Source organism: Musa acuminata, unplaced genomic scaffold (genome assembly GCF_036884655.1).
Source record: "Musa acuminata AAA Group cultivar baxijiao unplaced genomic scaffold, Cavendish_Baxijiao_AAA HiC_scaffold_457, whole genome shotgun sequence".
Taxonomy (NCBI): Eukaryota; Viridiplantae; Streptophyta; class Magnoliopsida; order Zingiberales; family Musaceae; genus Musa; species Musa acuminata.
In genome coordinates this window covers 10,001-30,892 of record NW_027020704.1, presented here as the reverse complement: position 1 = coordinate 30,892, position 20,892 = coordinate 10,001, and the positions used below count along the sequence as shown (strand labels likewise).

At 34.7% G+C, this 20,892-nt stretch overlaps 4 protein-coding genes and 2 non-coding genes across 6 annotated transcripts in view; 4 read left to right on the top strand and 2 right to left on the bottom strand.

Annotated features, from left to right (window-relative positions):
• Window positions 1–377: 377 nt before the first annotated feature.
• Window positions 378–3,494, top strand: LOC135659695 (acetyl-coenzyme A carboxylase carboxyl transferase subunit beta, chloroplastic-like). The gene is made up of 3 exons (XM_065176315.1): window positions 378–504; window positions 693–868; window positions 2,766–3,494. Exons 1-3 carry the CDS (start codon window positions 378–380, stop codon window positions 3,492–3,494), a joined length of 1,032 nt encoding a protein of 343 aa, XP_065032387.1.
• A 1,792-nt stretch (window positions 3,495–5,286) lies between these two features.
• LOC135659697 (cytochrome f) lies at window positions 5,287–12,828 on the top strand. Its single transcript, XM_065176317.1, has one exon. The coding sequence runs from the start codon at window positions 6,525–6,527 to the stop codon at window positions 7,485–7,487; it is 963 nt and encodes a 320-aa protein (XP_065032389.1). The 5' UTR covers window positions 5,287–6,524; the 3' UTR covers window positions 7,488–12,828.
• TRNAW-CCA (transfer RNA tryptophan (anticodon CCA)) lies at window positions 11,230–11,303 on the bottom strand. Its single transcript has one exon. It is a non-coding gene; the product is annotated as a tRNA-Trp (tRNA).
• On the bottom strand, window positions 11,468–11,541 carry TRNAP-UGG (transfer RNA proline (anticodon UGG)). Its single transcript has one exon. It is a non-coding gene; the product is annotated as a tRNA-Pro (tRNA).
• A 4,367-nt stretch (window positions 12,829–17,195) lies between the features above and the next one.
• On the top strand, window positions 17,196–19,145 carry LOC135659696 (photosystem II CP47 reaction center protein). The gene has a single exon (XM_065176316.1). It carries the CDS (start codon window positions 17,475–17,477, stop codon window positions 18,999–19,001), a length of 1,527 nt encoding a protein of 508 aa, XP_065032388.1. The 5' UTR covers window positions 17,196–17,474; the 3' UTR covers window positions 19,002–19,145.
• Window positions 19,146–19,801: 656 nt separating this feature from the next.
• Window positions 19,802–20,892, top strand: part of LOC135659698 (cytochrome b6) — a 2,333-nt gene continuing 1,242 nt past the window's right edge. Inside the window, exons 1-2 of the mRNA XM_065176318.1 lie at window positions 19,802–19,939; window positions 20,749–20,892. The exon at window positions 20,749–20,892 is cut by the window's right edge and continues 1,242 nt beyond it. Of these exons, the coding sequence (XP_065032390.1) occupies window positions 19,934–19,939; window positions 20,749–20,892 (150 nt within the window). The 5' untranslated portion in view covers window positions 19,802–19,933. The remainder of the gene's footprint in view (window positions 19,940–20,748) is intronic.

The window sequence follows — 20,892 nt, the reverse complement described above, 5'->3', positions numbered from 1 at the left end:
ATGCACTATTAAACCAAAATTGGGATTATCTGCAAAAAACTACGGTAGAGCGGTTTATGAATGTCTACGTGGTGGACTTGATTTTACCAAAGATGATGAAAACGTAAACTCACAAACCATTTATGCGTTGGAGAGATCGTTTCTTATTTTGCACCGAAGCACTTTTTAAAGCGCAGGCCGAAACAGGTGAAATCAAAGGACATTACTTGAATGCTACTGCGGGTACATGTGAAGAAATGATGAAAAGGGCCATATGTGCCAGAGAATTAGGAGTTCCTATCGTAATGCATGACTACTTAACTGGTGGATTCACTGCAAATACTAGCTTGGCTCATTATTGCCGTGACAACGGCCTACTTCTTCACATCCATCGCGCAATGCATGCAGTTATTGATAGACAGAAAAATCATGGTATGCATTTCCGTGTACTAGCTAAAGCATTACGTATGTCTGGTGGAGATCATATTCACGCCGGTACAGTAGTAGGTAAACTGGAAGGGGAACGTGAGATGACTTTAGGTTTCGTTGATTTATTACGTGATGATTATATCGAAAAAGACCGAAGTCGCGGTATTTTCTTCACTCAAGATTGGGTCTCTATGCCAGGTGTTCTGCCCGTGGCTTCAGGGGGTATTCATGTTTGGCATATGCCTGCTCTGACCGAAATCTTTGGGGATGATTCCGTACTACAGTTTGGCGGAGGAACTTTAGGACACCCTTGGGAAATGCACCTGGTGCAGTAGCTAATAGGGTGGCTTTAGAGGCGTGTGTACAAGCTCGTAATGAGGGACGTGATCTTGCTCGTGAAGGTAATGAAATTATCCGTGAAGCTAGCAAATGGAGCCCTGAACTAGCCGCTGCTTGTGAAGTATGGAAAGAGATCAAATTCGAATTCGAACCAGTAGATAAGCTAGATAAAGAGAAAAAGTAAGTGTGCATAATTCAGTAATTCCTGTTTGTTCTCCTAATTGATTGCAATTAAAGTCGGCCCAATCTTTTCCTAAAAAAAAGATTGGGCCGATTGCCGAATAAAAAAAAAAAGAATGAGCATTCTATACTATGTATTTGCATATATCTTTTATATGTACAGATGTACAGATCTTACCTATATATATACAAGATAAGATCGAAGACTAAACAACTCAATACTTCTATTGTTTGTTGTTGGATCCATAGGATTGGATTAATTATGGATCCTTGGGATTGGTGGACTTTTTTATATCTCCTAGTTTCAGGCCATAGATCAAGCCAAGGGAAAGGCTCCTTTACCCATCCTATATATTGTCTTTTTCGTTCCATGTTAAAATAGAAACTTAATTATTTGATTATACGAGAACAAATTCTTTATTCTTTATTTATAGAAATAAACAACTATCTCTATTTTCGATGAGAATTTGTACATCACATGGAAGAAAGCTGTGTCTTTCTATTTTAAAATTTATAAAAGATTCTATCAATATATATTGAAGTGATACCTCGGCTTCCCACAAAGGAGAATCATTTCTTTCAATACTTACTCGTTCTTTCAATACTTACTCGTTATTAATTAACAATCTAATGATTAGGATTAGATTCGTATGCTTAATTCTGATAAGAAATCAAATAGTGAAAGTAAAATGATTATCCATCGAATGTATTGTATTTCATCAAATAGGGGGTAGAAAGACTCTATGGGAAAATGGTGGTTCCGTTCGATGTTGTCTAACGAGAAGTTAGAACATAGGTGTGGGCTAAGTAAATCTAGGTGTGGGCTAAGTAAATCAATGGATAGTCTTGATGGTATTGGACATACCAGTAGAAGTGAACAACCTATTCTAAACGATACGAAGAACGATACGAAGAAAAAGATTCCTAGTTGGAATCATAGTGGTAATTATAGTTTCACTAATGTTGATTCTTTATTTGAAATCAAGGATATTTGGAGTTTGATCTCTGATGACACTTTTTTAGTTAGGGATAGTAATGGTGACAGTTACTCTGTATATTTTGATATTGAAAATCAGATTTTTGAGGTTGACAATGATAGTTCTTTTCTGAGTGAACTAGAAAAAAAACTTTCTAGTTATTTGAGTAGGGGGTCTAAGAAAAAGAATCACTACTATTATCATTACATGTATGATACTCAATCTGGTTGGAATAATCACATTAATAGTTGCATTGATAGTTATCTTCGTTTTGAAGTCAGTATTAATAGTTCTATTTCGGGTAGTACCAACAATTACAGTGACAGTTACTTTTATAACTTCATTTGTACTGAAAATAGAAATAGTAGTGAGAGCGGTAGGTCTAGTAAAAGAACTAGAAAAAATTTCAATGATTTCCATGAAGAGGTGGAATCCGATTTCCATGAAGAAGTAGAATTCCACGAAGAAGTAGAATCCGACTTCCATGAAGAAGTAGAATCCGATTTCCATGAAGAAGTAGAATTCCACGAAGAAGTAGAATCCAATGATTTCAATGAAGAAGTAGAATCTGATTTCAATGAAGAAGTGGAATCCGATTTCAATGAAGAAGTGGAATCCGATTTCAATGAAGAAGTGGAATCCGATTTCAATGAAGAAGTGGAATCCGATTTCAATGAAGAAGTAGAATTCCATGAAGAAGTAGAATTCCATGAAGAAGTAGAATCCGACTTCCATGAAGAAGTAGAATCCAATGATTTCAATATAAATCAAAAATACAAACATTTATGGGTTCAATGCGAAAATTGTTATGGATTAAATTATAAAAAATTTTTTAAGTCAAAAATGAATATTTGTGAACAGTGTGGATATCATTTGAAAATGAGTAGTTCAGATAGAATTGAACTTTCGATTGATCCCGGAACTTGGGATCCTCTGGATAAAGATATGATATCTATAGACCCCATTGATTTTCGTTCAAAAGAGGAACCTTATGGAGATCGTATCGATTCTTATCAAAGAAGGACAGGTTTAGCTGATGCTATTCAAACAGGCATAGGTCAAATAAATGGTATTCCCGTAGCAATTGGCGTTATGGATTTTCAGTTTATGGGAGGTAGTATGGGATCCGTAGTAGGCGAGAAAATTACTCGTTTGATCGAGTATGCTACTAATCGATCTCTACCTGTCATTATTGTGTGTGCTTCTGGAGGAGCACGCATGCAAGAAGGAAGTTTGAGCTTGATGCAAATGGCTAAAATATCTTCTGCTTCATCTAATTATCAATCAGATAAAAAGTTATTCTATGTATCAATTCTTACATCTCCTACAACTGGTGGAGTAACAGCCAGTTTTGGTATGTTGGGGGATATCATTATTGCTGAACCTAACGCCTACATTGCATTTGCGGGTAAAAGAGTAATTGAACAAACATTAAAAAAGGTAATACCTGAAGGTTCACAAGTGTCTGAGTATTTATTCCATAAAGGTTTATTCGACCCAATAGTACCACGTAATCTTTTAAAAGGTGTTCTGGGTGAGTTATTTCAGCTCCACGGTTTCTTTCCCTTGAATCCAAGTTCAAAAATGTAAAGTATAGCACTAGATTCAGTTATTTTATTTGTAGCGAACAAGTATTTAATTCGTCGTAATCAGGTGTTTTCTTTGGTGACATAAGTTCTCCTTGTAATAAGAGACAGAGGTTTCGGATAATTTTTATTTTATATTTTATTATATTTTATTTATTATATTTTAGAATATAGAATATATAGTTTTAGAATATAGAATATATAGTTTCTATCTAGTCATTTTCTATCTAATCATATAGAATTATAGTTGATATTACTTATTACTTATAAATAAATATTATAAATAAATAATATTTATTATAATTTTTTATAATATATTTATAATATAATAATGGCTTGATATAATATAATAATGGCTTGATATTACTTATAATAGATATATCATAAGTAATAGATATATCATAAGAAGATATCTTTCTAATAGATAGAAATATTAAAACAGATAGAAATATTAAATTGAGGCACCTATTCTATGACAGATCCCAACTTACCCTCTATTTTTGTGCCTTTAGTGGGCCTAGTATTTCCGGCAATTGCAATGGTTTCCTTATTTCTTCATGTCCAAAAAAATAAGATTGTCTAGACCCAATGGGACCGAATCTTATCAATTTATTTCAACACTGGATGATAATACAGATATTTATCTCGTGTAATATGGTATGATATGTGGCTCTTTCCGAACACACAAATGAAAGAATCGTTATGCGGATATATGATATCTGCATAAATGCATGTATATGTGAATATAGCTGGTTCAAAATGGATTAGTGAATATTTTAAATAGAAAGTCAATGTATCTAACCAATTACTCTCCTAATGTTTCACATCAGAATAGTGCTAGTTGATGAAAGTTACTTCGGGATCAAGAAAGGTAAAGTCAAATTTATTTGGGTTATTCGCTCAATTCCAATCGAATGCACTGGATCTAGTATAGTATGAATTGGCGATCAGAACATATATGGATAGAACTTATAACGGGGTCTCGAAAAACGAGTAATTTTTGCTGGGCCTGTATCCTTTTTTTAGGTTCACTAGGATTCTTAGTGGTTGGAACTTCCAGTTATCTTGGTAGGAATTTGATACCCGTATTTACATCTCAGCAAATCATTTTTTTTCCACAAGGGATCGTGATGTCTTTCTACGGGATCGCGGGTCTATTCATTAGCTCGTATTTGTGGTGCACAATTTCGTGGAATGTAGGTAGCGGTTATGACCGATTCGATAGAAAAGAAGGAATAGTGTGTATTTTTCGCTGGGGATTTCCTGGAATAAATCGTCGCATCTTCCTTCGCTTCTTTATGAGAGATATCCAATCAATCAGAATAGAGGTTAAAGAGGGTCTTTATACTCGTCGTGTCCTTTATATGGAAATCAGAGGCCAAGGAGCCATTCCCTTGACTCGTACTGATGAGAATTTTACTCCACGAGAAATTGAACAAAAAGCTGCCGAATTGGCCTATTTCTTGCGCGTACCAATTGAAGTATTTTGAAACGAACTGAAGTGAAGAATAAAATGAAGAATAAATATTTTCTCAAGATGGGGGAAGGAACTTGCTAATTCCTCTTTTAATACAACTGAAGTTTCTTCATTCTTTTATACTAGAAAAAGGTCTAATCTAACTAACGAATCTAATCTAATAAGTATAGATATAAATTCATCAAACCTATCCGAACATGTATTTCGTAATACAGAATTCATCTTTTTAGGCCCAAGATTTGGAATTGATACCCTTTTCTGGTTAGACGGTGAAACATTTCGAAAGAATTAATTGATCCAGGGGAGTTTTTTCGTCTCGAAACTCGATTCGTTACTTCAAGTGGGTTTTCGAGTATTCATCGAAAGGAACAAATGAAAATAAAATTGGTTCAAATTTGCCCAATTGAGATATCTGGAATAATATTTATTTCTTTTTTTCTCATTTTCATCCGAAAAGAACTCTTATTCTATGTCTATATTCCTTCTAAATCAAAAAAAAAATAAAATTATTACACAATAATAGGAAAGGAATAGACCCATAGGTCAATACCTTGTTATACAACTCGTGCTTCAAAGAAATATCAGATCAGATAGAGTCAACGAATGAAGCAGGTTCATTAACAATTCAATTCACAGAAAAAAAAAAATGAAAAAAAAGAAAGCATCGGCCTCCCTCCCATATCTCGCATCTATAGTATTTTTGCCCTGGTGGGTCTCTTTCTCATTTAATAAATGTCTGGAACCTTGGGTTACTAATTGGTGGAATACCAGGCAATCCGAAAATTTTTTGAATCATATTCAAGAGAAAAACGTTCTGGAAAGATTCATAGAATTAGAAGAACTATTCCTATTGGACGAAATGATAAAGGAGTACCCGGAAACGCATATACAAAAACTTCATATAGAAATACACAAGGAAACAATACAATTAGTCAAAGCACACAATGAATATGATCTCCATATCATTTTGCATTTCTCGACAAATATAATCTGTTTCGCTATTCTAAGTGGTTATTTTATTCTGAGTAATGAAGAACTCGTCATTCTTAATTCTTGGGTTCAGGAATTCCTCTATAACTTAAGTGACACAATAAAAGCTTTTTCTATTCTTTTAGTTACTGATTTATGGATCGGATTTCACTCGACCCATGGTTGGGAACTAATGATTGGTTCGGTCTACAACGATTTTGGATTGGATCATAACGATCAAATTATATCTGGTCTTGTTTCCACTTTTCCAGTTATTCTAGATACAATTGTGAAATATTGGATCTTCCTTTTTTTAAATCGTGTATCTCCTTCGCTTGTAGTAATTTATCATTCAATGAATGAATAAAGAACTCATTTGATCTTATTATATCAATCAAATCAGAATCTTTCTTCGTGTATAAAGAAAGTATTTTCAATTTGACTTAATTCTTTATACTTTTATCTGTTCAAGGTATTCGTCCTATATTCCAGTACAATTATTCCAGTACAATGACAGACTCGTGTATAGGGAACTATACTAGCTACCTATCTAATTTATTGTAGAAATTCGGGGATCAATGATTGGACATGCAAAATAAAAATACTTTTTCTTGGGTAAAGGAAGAGATGACTCGATCCATTTCTGTATCGATCATGATATATGTAATAACTCGGGCATCTATTTCAAATGCATATCCCATTTTTGCGCAGCAGGGTTATGAAAACCCGCGAGAAGCAACGGGACGAATTGTATGTGCCAATTGCCATTTAGCTAATAAACCCGTGGATATTGAAGTTCCGCAAGCTGTGCTTCCTGATACTGTATTTGAAGCAGTTGTTCGAATCCCTTATGATAAGCAACTGAAACAAGTTCTTGCTAATGGTAAAAAGGGGACTTTGAATGTGGGGGCTGTTCTCATTTTACCCGACGGATTCGAATTAGCCCCCCTTGATCGTATTTCTCCTGAGTTGAAAGAAAAGATAGGAAATCTGTCTTTTCAGAGTTATCGTCCCAACAAAAGAAATATTATTGTGATAGGTCCTGTTCCCGGTCAGAAATATAGTGAAATCGTCTTTCCCATTCTTTCCCCCGACCCTGCTACGAAGAAAGACGTTCACTTCTTAAAATATCCCATATACGTAGGTGGGAACAGAGGAAGGGGTCAGATTTATCCTGATGGTAGCAAAAGTAACAATACAGTCTATAATGCTACATCAGCAGGTATAGTAAGCAGAATAGTACGTAAAGAAAAAGGGGGATATGAAATAACCATAGTTGATGCATCGGATGGACATCAAGTGGTTGATATTATACCTCCAGGACCAGAACTTCTTGTTTCAGAGGGTGAATCCATCAAGCTTGATCAACCATTAACAAGCAATCCCAATGTGGGAGGCTTTGGTCAGGGAGATGCAGAAATAGTGCTTCAAGACCCATTACGGGTCCAAGGTCTTTTGTTCTTCTTGGCATCTGTTATTTTGGCACAAGTTTTTTTGGTTCTTAAAAAGAAACAGTTTGAAAAGGTTCAATTGTACGAAATGAATTTCTAGGTGCAGAGATTCCTTAACATCAAGTTGGTAAAAAGCGCCGAATTTTTTTTGATCCATACAATTATGTATGATCAAAAAATCTGTAAACCTTTTTGGTTGCTTTGTTTATACTTTTTTTTCGTTTTGCGGGATGTCTGGAATTCATTACTTGTATCCTATTCTTAGTAATAGACAATAGACATACAAAGAAAGAGAATACAGAGCAAGGATGGGAAAAATGAAAGAAAGAAATCCTTTTAGGAGGGATTACTAGTCTTACGAGTCTTCTATTCGACACAAGAAAAGGGCGGAAAATCCTTTTTCTTGTGTCGTCTTATATCGAAATAATAATGATTTTTTCTCCTGTTCGTCAAAGATTACCATTCCTTCTTTTCCGGGTCCACCAGAACTCTTTTGGTTAGATTCATAGGAAGTTGTGGACAAACAAAAAGAGAGAAAGGATTAGGGGAATAATTGATTGAGCAAATAGAACTTCTTCAATTAACTTAAACTTTTAACTTAGAGAAATTATTCAAGAGAAATTATTCAAACAAATTATATTATAGAGTTTTATAGAGTAAGTTCTATAGAGTAAGTTCTATTAGTAGTTTAGTATAGAAATTATTTGCAGGATGTCTCATGCGTAGAAATCTATATAATATTGTATTATTCAGAAAATCCATTGATTACTCTTTTCTTGTTTCTTCATAAGAGTTAATATTATGGAGGAAAGGAAGAACAGAGACTATGAATCAATCAATAGATTCAATTCTTCAAAAACATTATTAAGAAACAAAAGAATAGAGTGGTTTGAAACATCAGAGCAAAGGATCCGTTTTGTCATTTCATTTCTACGAATATAATATTTTGATTATGTTGACTGGCCAATTTGTATGTTATGGAATAGATCATAATCTTCCTATAAGAGTAAGAAAAGAACTCAACGGGACCTTATCGCTCTAATTAGACAAAGGAGGGTAAGGTCCCGTTGAGTTCTTTTCTTACTCTTTCATGTCTACAATCCGGTTTATCCGATTACTAGAGAGATGAACCCAACCCAGAATATGAACCGTAAAAGAAAACACCTATTAAACCGATCACAGGAATACCAGTTACAGTACCAACCAGCCAAAGAGGAATCCTTCCAGTAGTATCGGCCATTTCCCCTACTTTCCTCCACATTTTCTCAAATGGTCGTGCTAGAGACAAAAACAGTCATGGATAATTATGAGGATGGTATCTTTCCGAATGGGATAAGAGAATTCCTACTATTCTCTTTCTTTCTTTCAATTGAAGAAATAATTGGAAAATAAAACAGCAAGTACAAAAATGAGTAATAAACCCCAGTATAGACTGGTACGATTCAATTCAACATTTTGTTCATTCGGGTTTGATTGTGTCATAGCTCTATAATTCAAATTAGGTTTATCGTTGGATGAACTGCATTGCTGATATTGACCCCAAAAAAGAAACGGTAGGTACAGCTAGTCCGTGAACAGCCAACCATCGCACTGTAAAAATTGGATAGGTTCGATCTATGGTCATTGGGGGCCTCCTAAAAGGATTTACTAAATTCATCAAGTTGTTCCAAAGAATCAAAACGGCCGGTTATCAATGGAATACCTTGTCGGCTCTCTGTGAAATACTCGTTTGGCCGAGGACTTCCAAACACGTCGTAAGCTAAACCCGTACTGACGAATAACCAACCCGCAATGAATAGGGAAGGTATAGTAATGCTATGAATGACCCAGTATCGAATACTGGTAATAATATCAGCAAAAGAACGTTCTCCCGTGCTTCCAGACATTCTGAGCTCCACAAATTTTTGTACATTCAAAAAAGGGAATCGATTCCTTGAAAGATGGGATCAGTAAATGGAAAACTACTGATATTGCATCTTTGTGAGATCGTCAATTTTGTACCAAAGGTTTATTTCAAGTATACCGAATCAGTATAGCTATCCTTCCTCTGGCACAGCAACGCAGTCTCGATCGGTACCGAAATGCTACATAATTCTTTTCTTCTTTTTTTGTTCCTTGTCTATGCATAACTCTATGTTATTCAATAGATCAATAGAAAATTACTCAAATTCCTTATAAGATTTCCATTATTGGATTCATAATAGAAAGTAAAGATCTTGGAAAAGCGTGAATCGATGGTTTCTAATAATTTATGAAGCATATTATAATATTCACACAATTCAATTATATGTATGCGAAATCTATAATAAACCCATTTTTTGGTTAAAAGTTTTTTTGTTCAAATCTTTTTATTTCAAGTAATTGGTTGGTCGTATAATACAATAAATATACTGTAATACAAAATACAATAGTATATACTATATTAGTGAAAGAAACAGAACATGAAAGAAACAGAACCCAGTTGGAACAATCCATATTCGTGATGCAACCGTTATTGTATTAGATCCAAAACAAAGGTTCTTTCTTGACCAAACTAGAAGTATGGAACTCCTGATATGGAAAGACAGAATATAGAATCTAAAAGGATAATGGAAGTTGTTCGTCTTTGAATCGAGTTGGACCTGAAAAAAAAGAATAAAAATATAAAAATGAAAAATAGAGTAAAGGTTTTATTTTTTTCGATAGATCGTGGGACACCTTTTTCTTTTCATTCGAAATATTATGTTATGGGCAATTAAGCAACCTATTACTGTACTGAGTCCAATGAGTTAAAATAAATAAAAGGTAAATAGTATCAGGCCGTTCGTTCCAAAAAGGATTAGATCCTATTGAAATAGAAAGGAAATGATTAAAATGGAATTTTCAAATCCAATTCTTTTATTCCAAAATTACTTAAATTACTTATATTTTATTTAATATTTTATTTAATATTTAAGTATAAGTCCATAAGTAATTTAAGTTTTGAATGAAGTTACACGGCACAGTTCTTAATTACTATTACTTTTACTTATACTTTATATTTTACTTACTTTTACTATTACTTTATTCAACTCACAAATACTTTATTCAACTCACAAATTCCACAATGAATCTGTTGATTCCGAATCATAGGATCGGTCAATGTCACAGCAGATGAATCGAATTTTTCTACCTATGTCACTCTTAGTTAGTCTTATCTATAATGACTGATGAATCCAGAATTTTCAATTGGAACTAAACTAATTCTGTCAATTGATTTTTTCTTGCCGTCGTATTTTGTAAAAATTGAAACTTAGGTAAGTGTTTTATCAACATATGTAGCAAAAGAACATATCTAATTTAGCTCTTTCATGCTTACTATAACTAGTTATTTCGGTTTTCTACTGGCTGCTTTAACTATAACCTCAGCTCTATTCATTGGTTTGAACAAGATACGACTTATTTGAAATGAATTGAATGAAAAATTGATAAAAACGAATATTTCTCTGAGATTCCGGGTATTCTATGGTTCTTTCTCACATCAATTGCCAATTCTTGGTCATTGAGATTCACGGATAATTCAGATTAATATTTAGGGATAGATCTTACCTTTCTTTTTATCCCCTTAAACAAACCGAAATGATTGAAGTTTTTCTATTTGGAATCGTCTTAGGTCTAATTCCTATTACTTTAGCAGGATTATTCGTAACCGCATATTTACAATATAGACGTGGTGATCAGTTGGACCTTTGATTGAGTAATATTTCTTTCTTTTTTTGATTGACCTCCTGCAGGAAGGAGGTCAAATTCAAGTTACAATTCAACTTTTTGTTTTGTTAAATTATTAATTATTTTATTGTGATTCGACATCAAATAAACCGAATCACGCTCTGTAGGATTTGAACCTACGACATCGGGTTTTGGAGACCCGCGTTCTACCGAACTGAACTAAGAGCGCTTTCTTATCCTTATGACAGGAGATACGACTGTACTGTAAAGAAAAGTAATTTTTCTACCCCCAATACGTCTTGCATACATATAGTATGCAAGACCGGAAGATTATGTCCAATTTTAATCGATCTCAATGAATCCCTCGTTACTGCCCATGGGAGAAGTAATAGGTAGGGATGACAGGATTTGAACCCGTGACATTTTGTACCCAAAACAAACGCGCTACCAAGCTGCGCTACATCCCTTTTCAAAATTGTTGTACAGTTTCATTGTACAAAATCCCTGTCTTGTTTTCCATATCGTCATTTTCTCCTCCATCTATATACAATTTTCTTGTCATTTCTTCTTTTTGGTTTCATATAATAAAAGAATTATATACATCTGAAACCTAACGTATAAAAAAGTTAATATTTATCAGTAATGCTCAGGAACAAGGGATTAGATTTTTTTTCTTTTACAAAAAAAGAAAAAAATCTATTGCTTCATTGTACATATCTATTTTAGTTAGGAATCCTGTTTAGTTAGGAATTCCGTGTAAAAAAATACAAATGATCTTGAACTACAGCATCTGACCATATATGTATTACAATCCATAATAGAAGGAGGATTTTCAATGCGAGATATAAAAACATATCTCTCCGTGGCACCTGTGCTAAGTACTCTATGGTTTGGGTCTTTAGCAGGCCTATTGATAGAAATTAATCGGTTATTTCCGGATGCCTTGTCATTCCCCTTTTTTTAATTCTAGTTATTGATTGATATGCGAAGAAATGAAGAAAATTAGAGATACAATTCCACGTGACTAAAATTTCGAATTTCGCCCCTATTTTTTCAGTTCTTTAGGATAGGAAGGAAAAGAAAAAAGTGTATTGAACCTCAGCAAAAATGTGGTAGATCGAAGATCGAATTTTGGAGAACAGAAATGAAAATGTGGATCCAGTCTACGGCGAGTTCCACGAAATCATAGCATAGAAAGAAGATATTTAACTTAAATAATAAATAAAATAAATATTAATAAAATATTGAGATTTAGGATAGGAACAATTGAGAGTTAGAAAGAAATTGTATTATTTAATTATTACTCCATTAAATTATTACTTTATTATTCTAGTAAAATTGTTACTCCATTAATATAATATTAATTATCATTATATAATGAAATGATAATTGCAACGAAATACTTAGAAATTCCATTTCTAGTTAGTAACTTCTATCGATTTTTTTTGTTCTTTTCTTCTTCTTCAGCTCGGATCGAAAATAGAAGAGTTAAGCCGATCCAAAATTCAAAGGAGGTTCATGGCCAAGGGTAAAGATGTCAGAGTCATAGTTATTTTGGAATGTACCAGTTGTGCCCGAAATGATGTCAATAAAGAATCGCCAGGTATTTCTAGATATATTACTCAAAAGAATCGACACAATACGCCTGGTCGATTAGAATTGAGAAAATTTTGTCGCTATTGTAACAAGCATACGATTCATGGAGAAATAAAGAAATAGATCGAACAGAACGCGTGTGCGCTCTCGCCAAGGAAGAGGAAGAACTTAACATATATTTAGAAGAACTTAACATATATTTAACATACTTAACATATATTTAACATATATAATATACATAATGTATAATATACATAATGTATAAGATATATAATATACATAATGTATACAAATCAAAGCCTATTTTGGTCGGATCTGAACTGAAGTGAATAAAGAAATAGAATTTTAGAAATAAGGAATAAACCATGGATAAATCCAAGCAATCTTTTCGTAAATCCAAGCGATCTTTTCGTAGGCGTTTGCCCCCAATTGGATCGGGGGATCGAATCGATTATAGAAACATGAGTTTAATTAGTCGATTTATTAGTGAACAAGGAAAAATATTATCTAGGCGGGTGAATAGATTGACTTTGAAACAACAACGATTAATTACTATTGCTATAAAGCAAGCCCGTATTTTATCTTTGTTACCTTTTCTTAATAATGAGAAACAATTTGAGAGAGCCGAGTCGATCCCCAGAACTACTGGTCCTAGAACCAAAAATAAATAGACATACTCTTCAATTGACTCAAAACTCCAATTGTAACTCAAGCTCAGATTGATGTTTTGTTCGAAAAGGCCTAGAATCTAGAGCGGGTTCCTGTGTTATAAGAAACAAAAAATGGAGAAAATTTTTTTTATTGAAACATATTCGTTCATTCCTATTACTATCTTAATTTCTTTTTATTCTATTTTCCCGGAGTTCCTTCTCCGGGAATTCTGTTTCAATCATTCCTGTACTGTATATTACTTTAGAATCTACTTTATTTGATGATCTTGTTGGAAATCATGTAAAGACAATTCTTATTTGATATAGCTATTTGTGCAGGTATTTTACGATTAAGAAGCAATTGCTTCTTGTACAGATTGTGTATTAATCTACTATAACTATACAATACCTTATTATCACGAGTTACTGCATTTATCCGAGTGATCCACAAACGACGAAAATCCCTCTTTTGCCTGCCTCTATCTCGATGAGAGGAAGCCAAAGCTCTCATTTTCTGTTGAGTAATCGTTCGAGTAAGTCTTGAATGAGCTCCTCTAGAGGTTGATGCAAATAAACGAATTTTTGTTCGACGTCTCCGAGCTGTATATCCCCGTCTAACTCTGGTCATTGAATCAAATTAAACCTTAATGAATAACTAATTGATTTCGATTCTTTCAGTCATCCTTTTCCCCTCTCACGGTCGATTAATAACAAAACGGATTATTCCGATATATAAAATATAAATTCCAATGGCTTTTGCTACTATAACCTTCCTGACCACAATTTTTTATTCCGTCCAGGCATTTCACCTGCAAATAAGAAATTATAATGATACTCAAAAAAAATAGTGGGTTCCATCGTTTCTATGGTTACTTCTTAAACGGTGAGGTCCTCTCTATACACCGGAGCCTCTTCTTTCATTTAACCAAATGGTATTGTGAACTTGTATAGTTCACACTCTTTGGCTCTACCCATCAATTATAGAGTAATAACTCTTTTCACACTAAGAGTTATCTATACAGTGACGGCATTTAATTAGGAAAGTTGGCTAGGTAGCTGACCCTCTTAGTCCGCTCTTTTAACAATAGGCGCATAATCTTTTTGCTTCTTATAATACTATTTCCTCCGCTTAATGGATAACTATTTGCTACCAATGGGGAATTGCTTTTCATCTCAAATCTAGGTGATTGGATTTGCACCAATGGAAACCATAAATTCCATACACAATATAGGTATATGATAGATCTTTTCCATTTACCCTATTCATTGGTACCGGTCATTGACACTGGAAAAATTGTCTCATTTGTTCGAACTCATGATCTGAACGAGTCGCACATACACCCTAGTACATGTTCCTCGACGCTGAGGACATCCTCTAAGAGCGGGAGATTTCGTAACATTTCTTATCGGCTGTCTTGCGTTTCTAATAAGTTGTTTAATAGTTGGCATGTCGTATATATATATATGTATATATAGAATTAGAATGGAATGGGTTGGTTTAGATCGATCTTAACCTGATGATTGGATTGATGATTATGAATTTTTTCTATTCAATACCAAATCACAGAAAATTCGAATTATGGTTTGAAATGGATTTACACGAAATCCCCGGTATTTTCATTTTCGACCGCTACGAGATCAACAATGCCATGAGCTTGGGCTTCTGTTGCTGACATAAAAACATCCCTTTCCATGTCTTCGGATACAACCCATAAAGGCTTGCCCGTTCTTTGTACATAAACCTTTGTGAGGGTTTCACGAAGTTTCAGTAGTTCTTCCATTTCCAGGACAAATTCCCCTGTTCGTGATTCATAAAAAGAACTAGCAGGTTGATGAATCATGACCCTAAATATATTGATATTGATATAACATCATGAACGGTTCCTCTATCTCGTATGATTGGGCTAATGTAAGGGATAAAAAAAAAATAACAAGAAGAAATTGAACAACCGTACAGGCATCTTCTGTGCGTTGCATACGGCTCCGCAATGGAATTTACTTTTTTCTTCTCTTCTATTCTATCTAAGAAAGAAAGAGAATCCATCTGATTCAGATCGTTGAATGATCCATTTACCACCCTTCCTTTCGTAGGAGTCAAAAATACTATGATGGTTCTGTTGCTTTATATATTTATCTCGTCTGTGATTTAGCAATCCCAAAGTGCCTTTCTGATACGATCAAATAAGGAAAACTGATCTTTTTTTTTTTCATTTTCGTACTCTTCCATAACATAAATATCAGAAAGAAACTTCTGGTGTGGAAGAAAAATGGTTTGTGACGCTGAAATGTACCCCCGACACATAAAATCAACAAATCGGAAATAACCTTTGTTTCATACTACTATCTCGATACAAAATCTCATGTTATGAAAAAACAATAATGGTTTGTTCATATCGAACTCGAAGTGCCATGCTATTATTACTTATTATTCATATTCAATATGGCGAAGGCATAGTCTTTCTTTTTTTTTTCAAATAAAAACTCATTGGCGCCAAGCGTGAGGGAATGCTAGACGTTTGGTAATTTCTCCTCCGATCAGAATGAAAGATCCCATAGAAGCGGCTAACCCCATGCATATTGTATGCACATCGGGTGGCACAAATTGCATAGTATCATAAATAGCTATTCCTGATACTACCCATCCGCCGGGAGAGTTTATAAACAAAAAAAGATCCCTAGTATTATCTTCTATACTGAGATATACCATGAGACCAACAATTTGATTTGAGATCTCGCTATTAACCTCTTGACCTAAAAAAAGTAATCTTTCTCGATGAAGTCGGTTGATTAGGACAAAATTGGTTCCTTTAGGAACTGTACGTGCACCTTTGGATGCATACGGTTCAAAAAAATTGCGAAAAAAGAATCAATGTGTCGATTCCAGTTCTATTTTTTTTTTTTTTTTTTCTGTAATAGGTTTTTGTTTTTCTAATAAAGCTTCCATTTTTAAAAAGACATGAGATGAGTTTTGGCTTCCTTACCTATAAAAAAAGAATTTACTGAACTTATTGAAATTGAACAAATCTCTCTCATTGATGTATTGTTTCATCGACATTCAAATCACGATGTAATTTTCTTGTTTCTGAATGGGCCTTTTCAATTCTTTTAGGTTCATGTTCTACTCCGGGAAAAGATCTGTCCGAATTCCATTTGCACATATAGGGCAAATGGTCTCAGTACCACTTCTTTTTGTTACGACTTTTTTTTTTCAATTCGTTTCATGCCTTTCCCCAATCATTCGATGTACTCATCATACTATTCCGTTGGTTATTGGTTGGACGTTTGAAATCACTCCTATAATAAGGATAAGAATCGTTTATGATACAAGCGGTAATCATACATTACATGGATTACCAATTTGGTATTTTCTGAACGGAGCCTGGATACTTTATTACTTTATTTTATCTGGATACTTTATTACTTTATTTTATTTTTATTTTTCCAAGTCAACCATAAATTCTCCTAATTGATCCTCAAAATAAATAAATTGATCTAATTGCACTTCACGCTCCGAATGATTGATGGTTCACTCAATACAATATTTCTTAGGCGAAACAGAGGATATTTCGATCGAGGGAGAGAACGGGTAAATTCCATATAACCCAATATGTCTGACAAGTCGCACTATAAGTCAACCCAAACTGCATCTTCCTCTCCAGGACTCCGAAAAGGTACTTTTGGAACACCAACGGGCATTAAATTAAAGAAAAAATTGAGTACTATACTTCACTTTAATGTGGAAACATAACAATGGCTTTATCGTCTTCATCCCTTTTTCTGTTTATTGTATTTTATACATAGATTTTTATACATAAATTGGAAGGTTTATTTTATAGAGTAAGACAGAATGAATAAAGAAAAATTTTAACTAACGGATCAATCGTTGGAGTAATAAACAAGTATCTATGCATTCGTTTCCCGAAAGTAGAACTAATCCTCCCATTGCGTATTGGTACTTATCGGGTATAGAATAGATCTGCTTCTCTTTGTTCTTACGAACAGAATTGTTCCATTATTTTCAATGGAACGGAATAAAAATTAACCCTTTCTCATACGGAATCTACTGAAAAGGTTAGATACATAGTATAGTCTTTTCCAATGCGATAAAATAAAGTGACATAGTGTCTATTTTTCTTTGATAAAGGGGTATTTCCATGGGTTTGCCTTGGTATCGTGTTCATACTGTCGTATTGAATGATCCCGGTCGATTGCTTTCTGTCCATATAATGCATACAGCCCTAGTTGCTGGTTGGGCCGGTTCGATGGCTTTATACGAATTAGCGGTTTTTGATCCCTCTGACCCCGCTCTTGATCCAATGTGGAGACAAGGTATGTTCGTTATACCCTTCATGACTCGTTTAGGAATAACCAATTCGTGGGGTGGTTGGAGTATTTCAGGAGGAACTGTAACGAATCCCGGTATTTGGAGTTATGAAGGTGTGGCAGGGGCACATATTGTGTTTTCTGGCTTGTGCTTCTTGGCAGCTATCTGGCATTGGGTGTATTGGGACCTAGAAATATTCTGTGATGAACGTACGGGCAAACCATCTTTGGATTTGCCTAAGATCTTTGGAATTCATTTATTTCTCTCAGGGTTGGCTTGCTTTGGCTTTGGCGCATTTCATGTAACAGGTTTGTATGGTCCTGGAATATGGGTGTCCGATCCTTATGGACTAACTGGAAAAGTACAACCCGTAAGTCCAGCGTGGGGCGCAGAAGGCTTTGATCCTTTTGTTCCCGGAGGAATAGCCTCTCATCATATTGCAGCGGGTACATTGGGCATATTAGCAGGCTTATTCCATCTTAGTGTCCGTCCGCCTCAACGTCTATACAAAGGATTACGTATGGGCAATATTGAAACTGTACTTTCCAGTAGTATCGCTGCTGTTTTTTTTGCAGCTTTCGTTGTTGCTGGAACTATGTGGTATGGTTCAGCAACTACCCCAATCGAATTATTTGGTCCCACTCGTTATCAGTGGGATCAGGGATACTTTCAGCAAGAAATATATCGAAGAGTTAGCGCCGGACTAGCCCAAAATCTGAGTTTATCGGAAGCTTGGTCTAAAATTCCCGAAAAATTAGCTTTTTATGATTACATTGGTAATAATCCAGCAAAAGGGGGATTATTCAGAGCAGGGTCAATGGACAACGGGGATGGAATAGCTGTTGGGTGGTTAGGACACCCCGTCTTTAGAGATAAAGAAGGGCGCGAGCTTTTTGTACGTCGTATGCCTACCTTTTTTGAAACATTTCCGGTAGTTTTGGTAGATGGAGACGGAATTGTTAGAGCCGATGTTCCTTTTAGAAGGGCAGAATCAAAGTATAGTGTTGAACAAGTAGGTGTAACTGTTGAGTTCTATGGTGGCGAACTCAATGGAGTCAGTTATAGTGATCCTGCGACTGTAAAAAAATATGCTAGACGTGCCCAATTAGGTGAAATTTTTGAATTAGATCGGGCTACTTTGAAATCTGATGGCGTTTTTCGTAGCAGTCCAAGGGGTTGGTTCACTTTTGGCCATGCTACGTTTGCTTTGCTCTTCTTTTTCGGACACATTTGGCATGGCGCTAGAACCTTGTTCAGAGATGTTTTTGCTGGCATTGATCCAGATTTGGATGCTCAAGTGGAATTTGGAGCATTCCAAAAACTTGGGGATCCAACTACAAAGAGACAAGTAGTCTGATACAACATTGCTCTGGTATCTTTCGCCTCTTTTTTTGATTTGACATAGGGTTAGGGTACTGAAGAAATCTTGACTTGAATCACCATCTTTTCTTTGACTCTTTCCTTTTCTTTATATGGTAAATGATGCCAAATGAATAGGTGTGGAAGCTATAATTGTAAACCACGATCGAATCTATGGAAGCATTGGTTTATACATTCCTTTTAGTCTCGACTTTAGGGATAATTTTTTTCGCTATCTTTTTTCGAGAACCGCCTAAGGTTCCAACTAAAAAATGAAATAATTTTTCATTATCTCAGTTGAAGTAATGAGTCTCCCCATATGGGAGGCTCATTACTTCAACTAGTCCCCGTGTTCTTCGAATGGATCTCTTAGTTGTTGTGAGGGTTGCCCAAAAGCGGTATATAAGGCGTACCCAGTAAAGCTTACAAGTAAACCAGATATGAAGATGGCGACTAGGGTTGCTGTTTCCATTTTTAGACAATTTCAAGATCACAATGGATCTACGATAAGATCGTTTATTTACAACTACAACGGAATGGTATACAAAGTCAACAGATCTCAACCAATGATTAAATAGGATTTATGGCTACACAAACCGTTGAGGATAGTTCTAGATCTGGGCCAAGACAAACTACTGACTGTAGGGAATTTATTGAAACCATTGAATTCGGAATATGGTAAAGTAGCTCCGGGCTGGGGGACTACACCATTAATGGGAGTCGCAATGGCCCTATTTACGGTATTCCTATCTATTATTTTGGAAATTTATAATTCTTCCGTTTTACTGGATGGAATTACAATGAGTTAAGTTTATAAGAACTTTGAAGTCCTAGTTTTCAATCAAAAAAATTACTTTACTTAAAACTCGGATTTCTAGACCATTCTGGTAGTTCGACCGTGGAATTTATTTGTTTCGGTATCTCCGGAATATGAGTGTGTGACTTGTTATAATTGATCCTATTGATAATACAGAGAATGGTCCTGTTATCTCTATCGAGATGATTCTATTTCGTCGGATAGTTATTCTAGTATCTGGAGCACGGAATATATATAGAATATAGAATAGATTAATAAAAGAAATATTAAAACTATGATTCATACCTACTATTCAGACCTCGCAACCGGACTCAGAAATTTTCAAATAGATATTTCCTAAATCAAACGATTTTTTCTTCCTTCGGACTTATTTTTTTCTTGACCGAAGGACAACTCTTTTTCTAGATTTTGTTGAGTCATTACATTCATCGAATAAGTGATCATCAAAGGGTTCTTACTCAGAGAACCTTTGAGTTTAGCTTGAGGCTTTGCTTTATTAAATTAAATCATCGTGGTTCTAGTATGAATCTGGGGTTTCAATTGATTCATAGGGTCTCAACAAGCAAATTCCTATCAATAGTAAAACAAGAATCAATCCGCATTACACAAAAAAACAAGAAATAAAATAACAAATAAAAAAATAGGGAAGAGAAGATTCAAAAGGCCTGTAATGATCAACATCAAAAGAGACAGATGAGCCAACTTGATATTTTGAGGCATTATCATACAAAGAAGAAATTTCTTATTTTTGTTACTTCGTATCTTCGGGTCGGGGCAAATCAAGCGGCTAAGCTAAGAAGTTTTTAACTTTCTATTACATATCCGTTGAAATCAGCATTTGTGTGTTTCTGCTTGAGCCGTACGAGATGAAATTTTCATATACGGTTCTCAGAGGGGGAGTCCCTTGGCCTTGGTTACCTATCTCAATAAAGTATATGATTGGTTTGAGGAACGTCTTGAGATTCAGGCGATTGCAGATGATATAACTAGTAAATATGTTCCTCCTCATGTCAACATATTTTATTGTTTAGGGGGGATCACACTTACTTGTTTTTTAGTACAAGTAGCTACA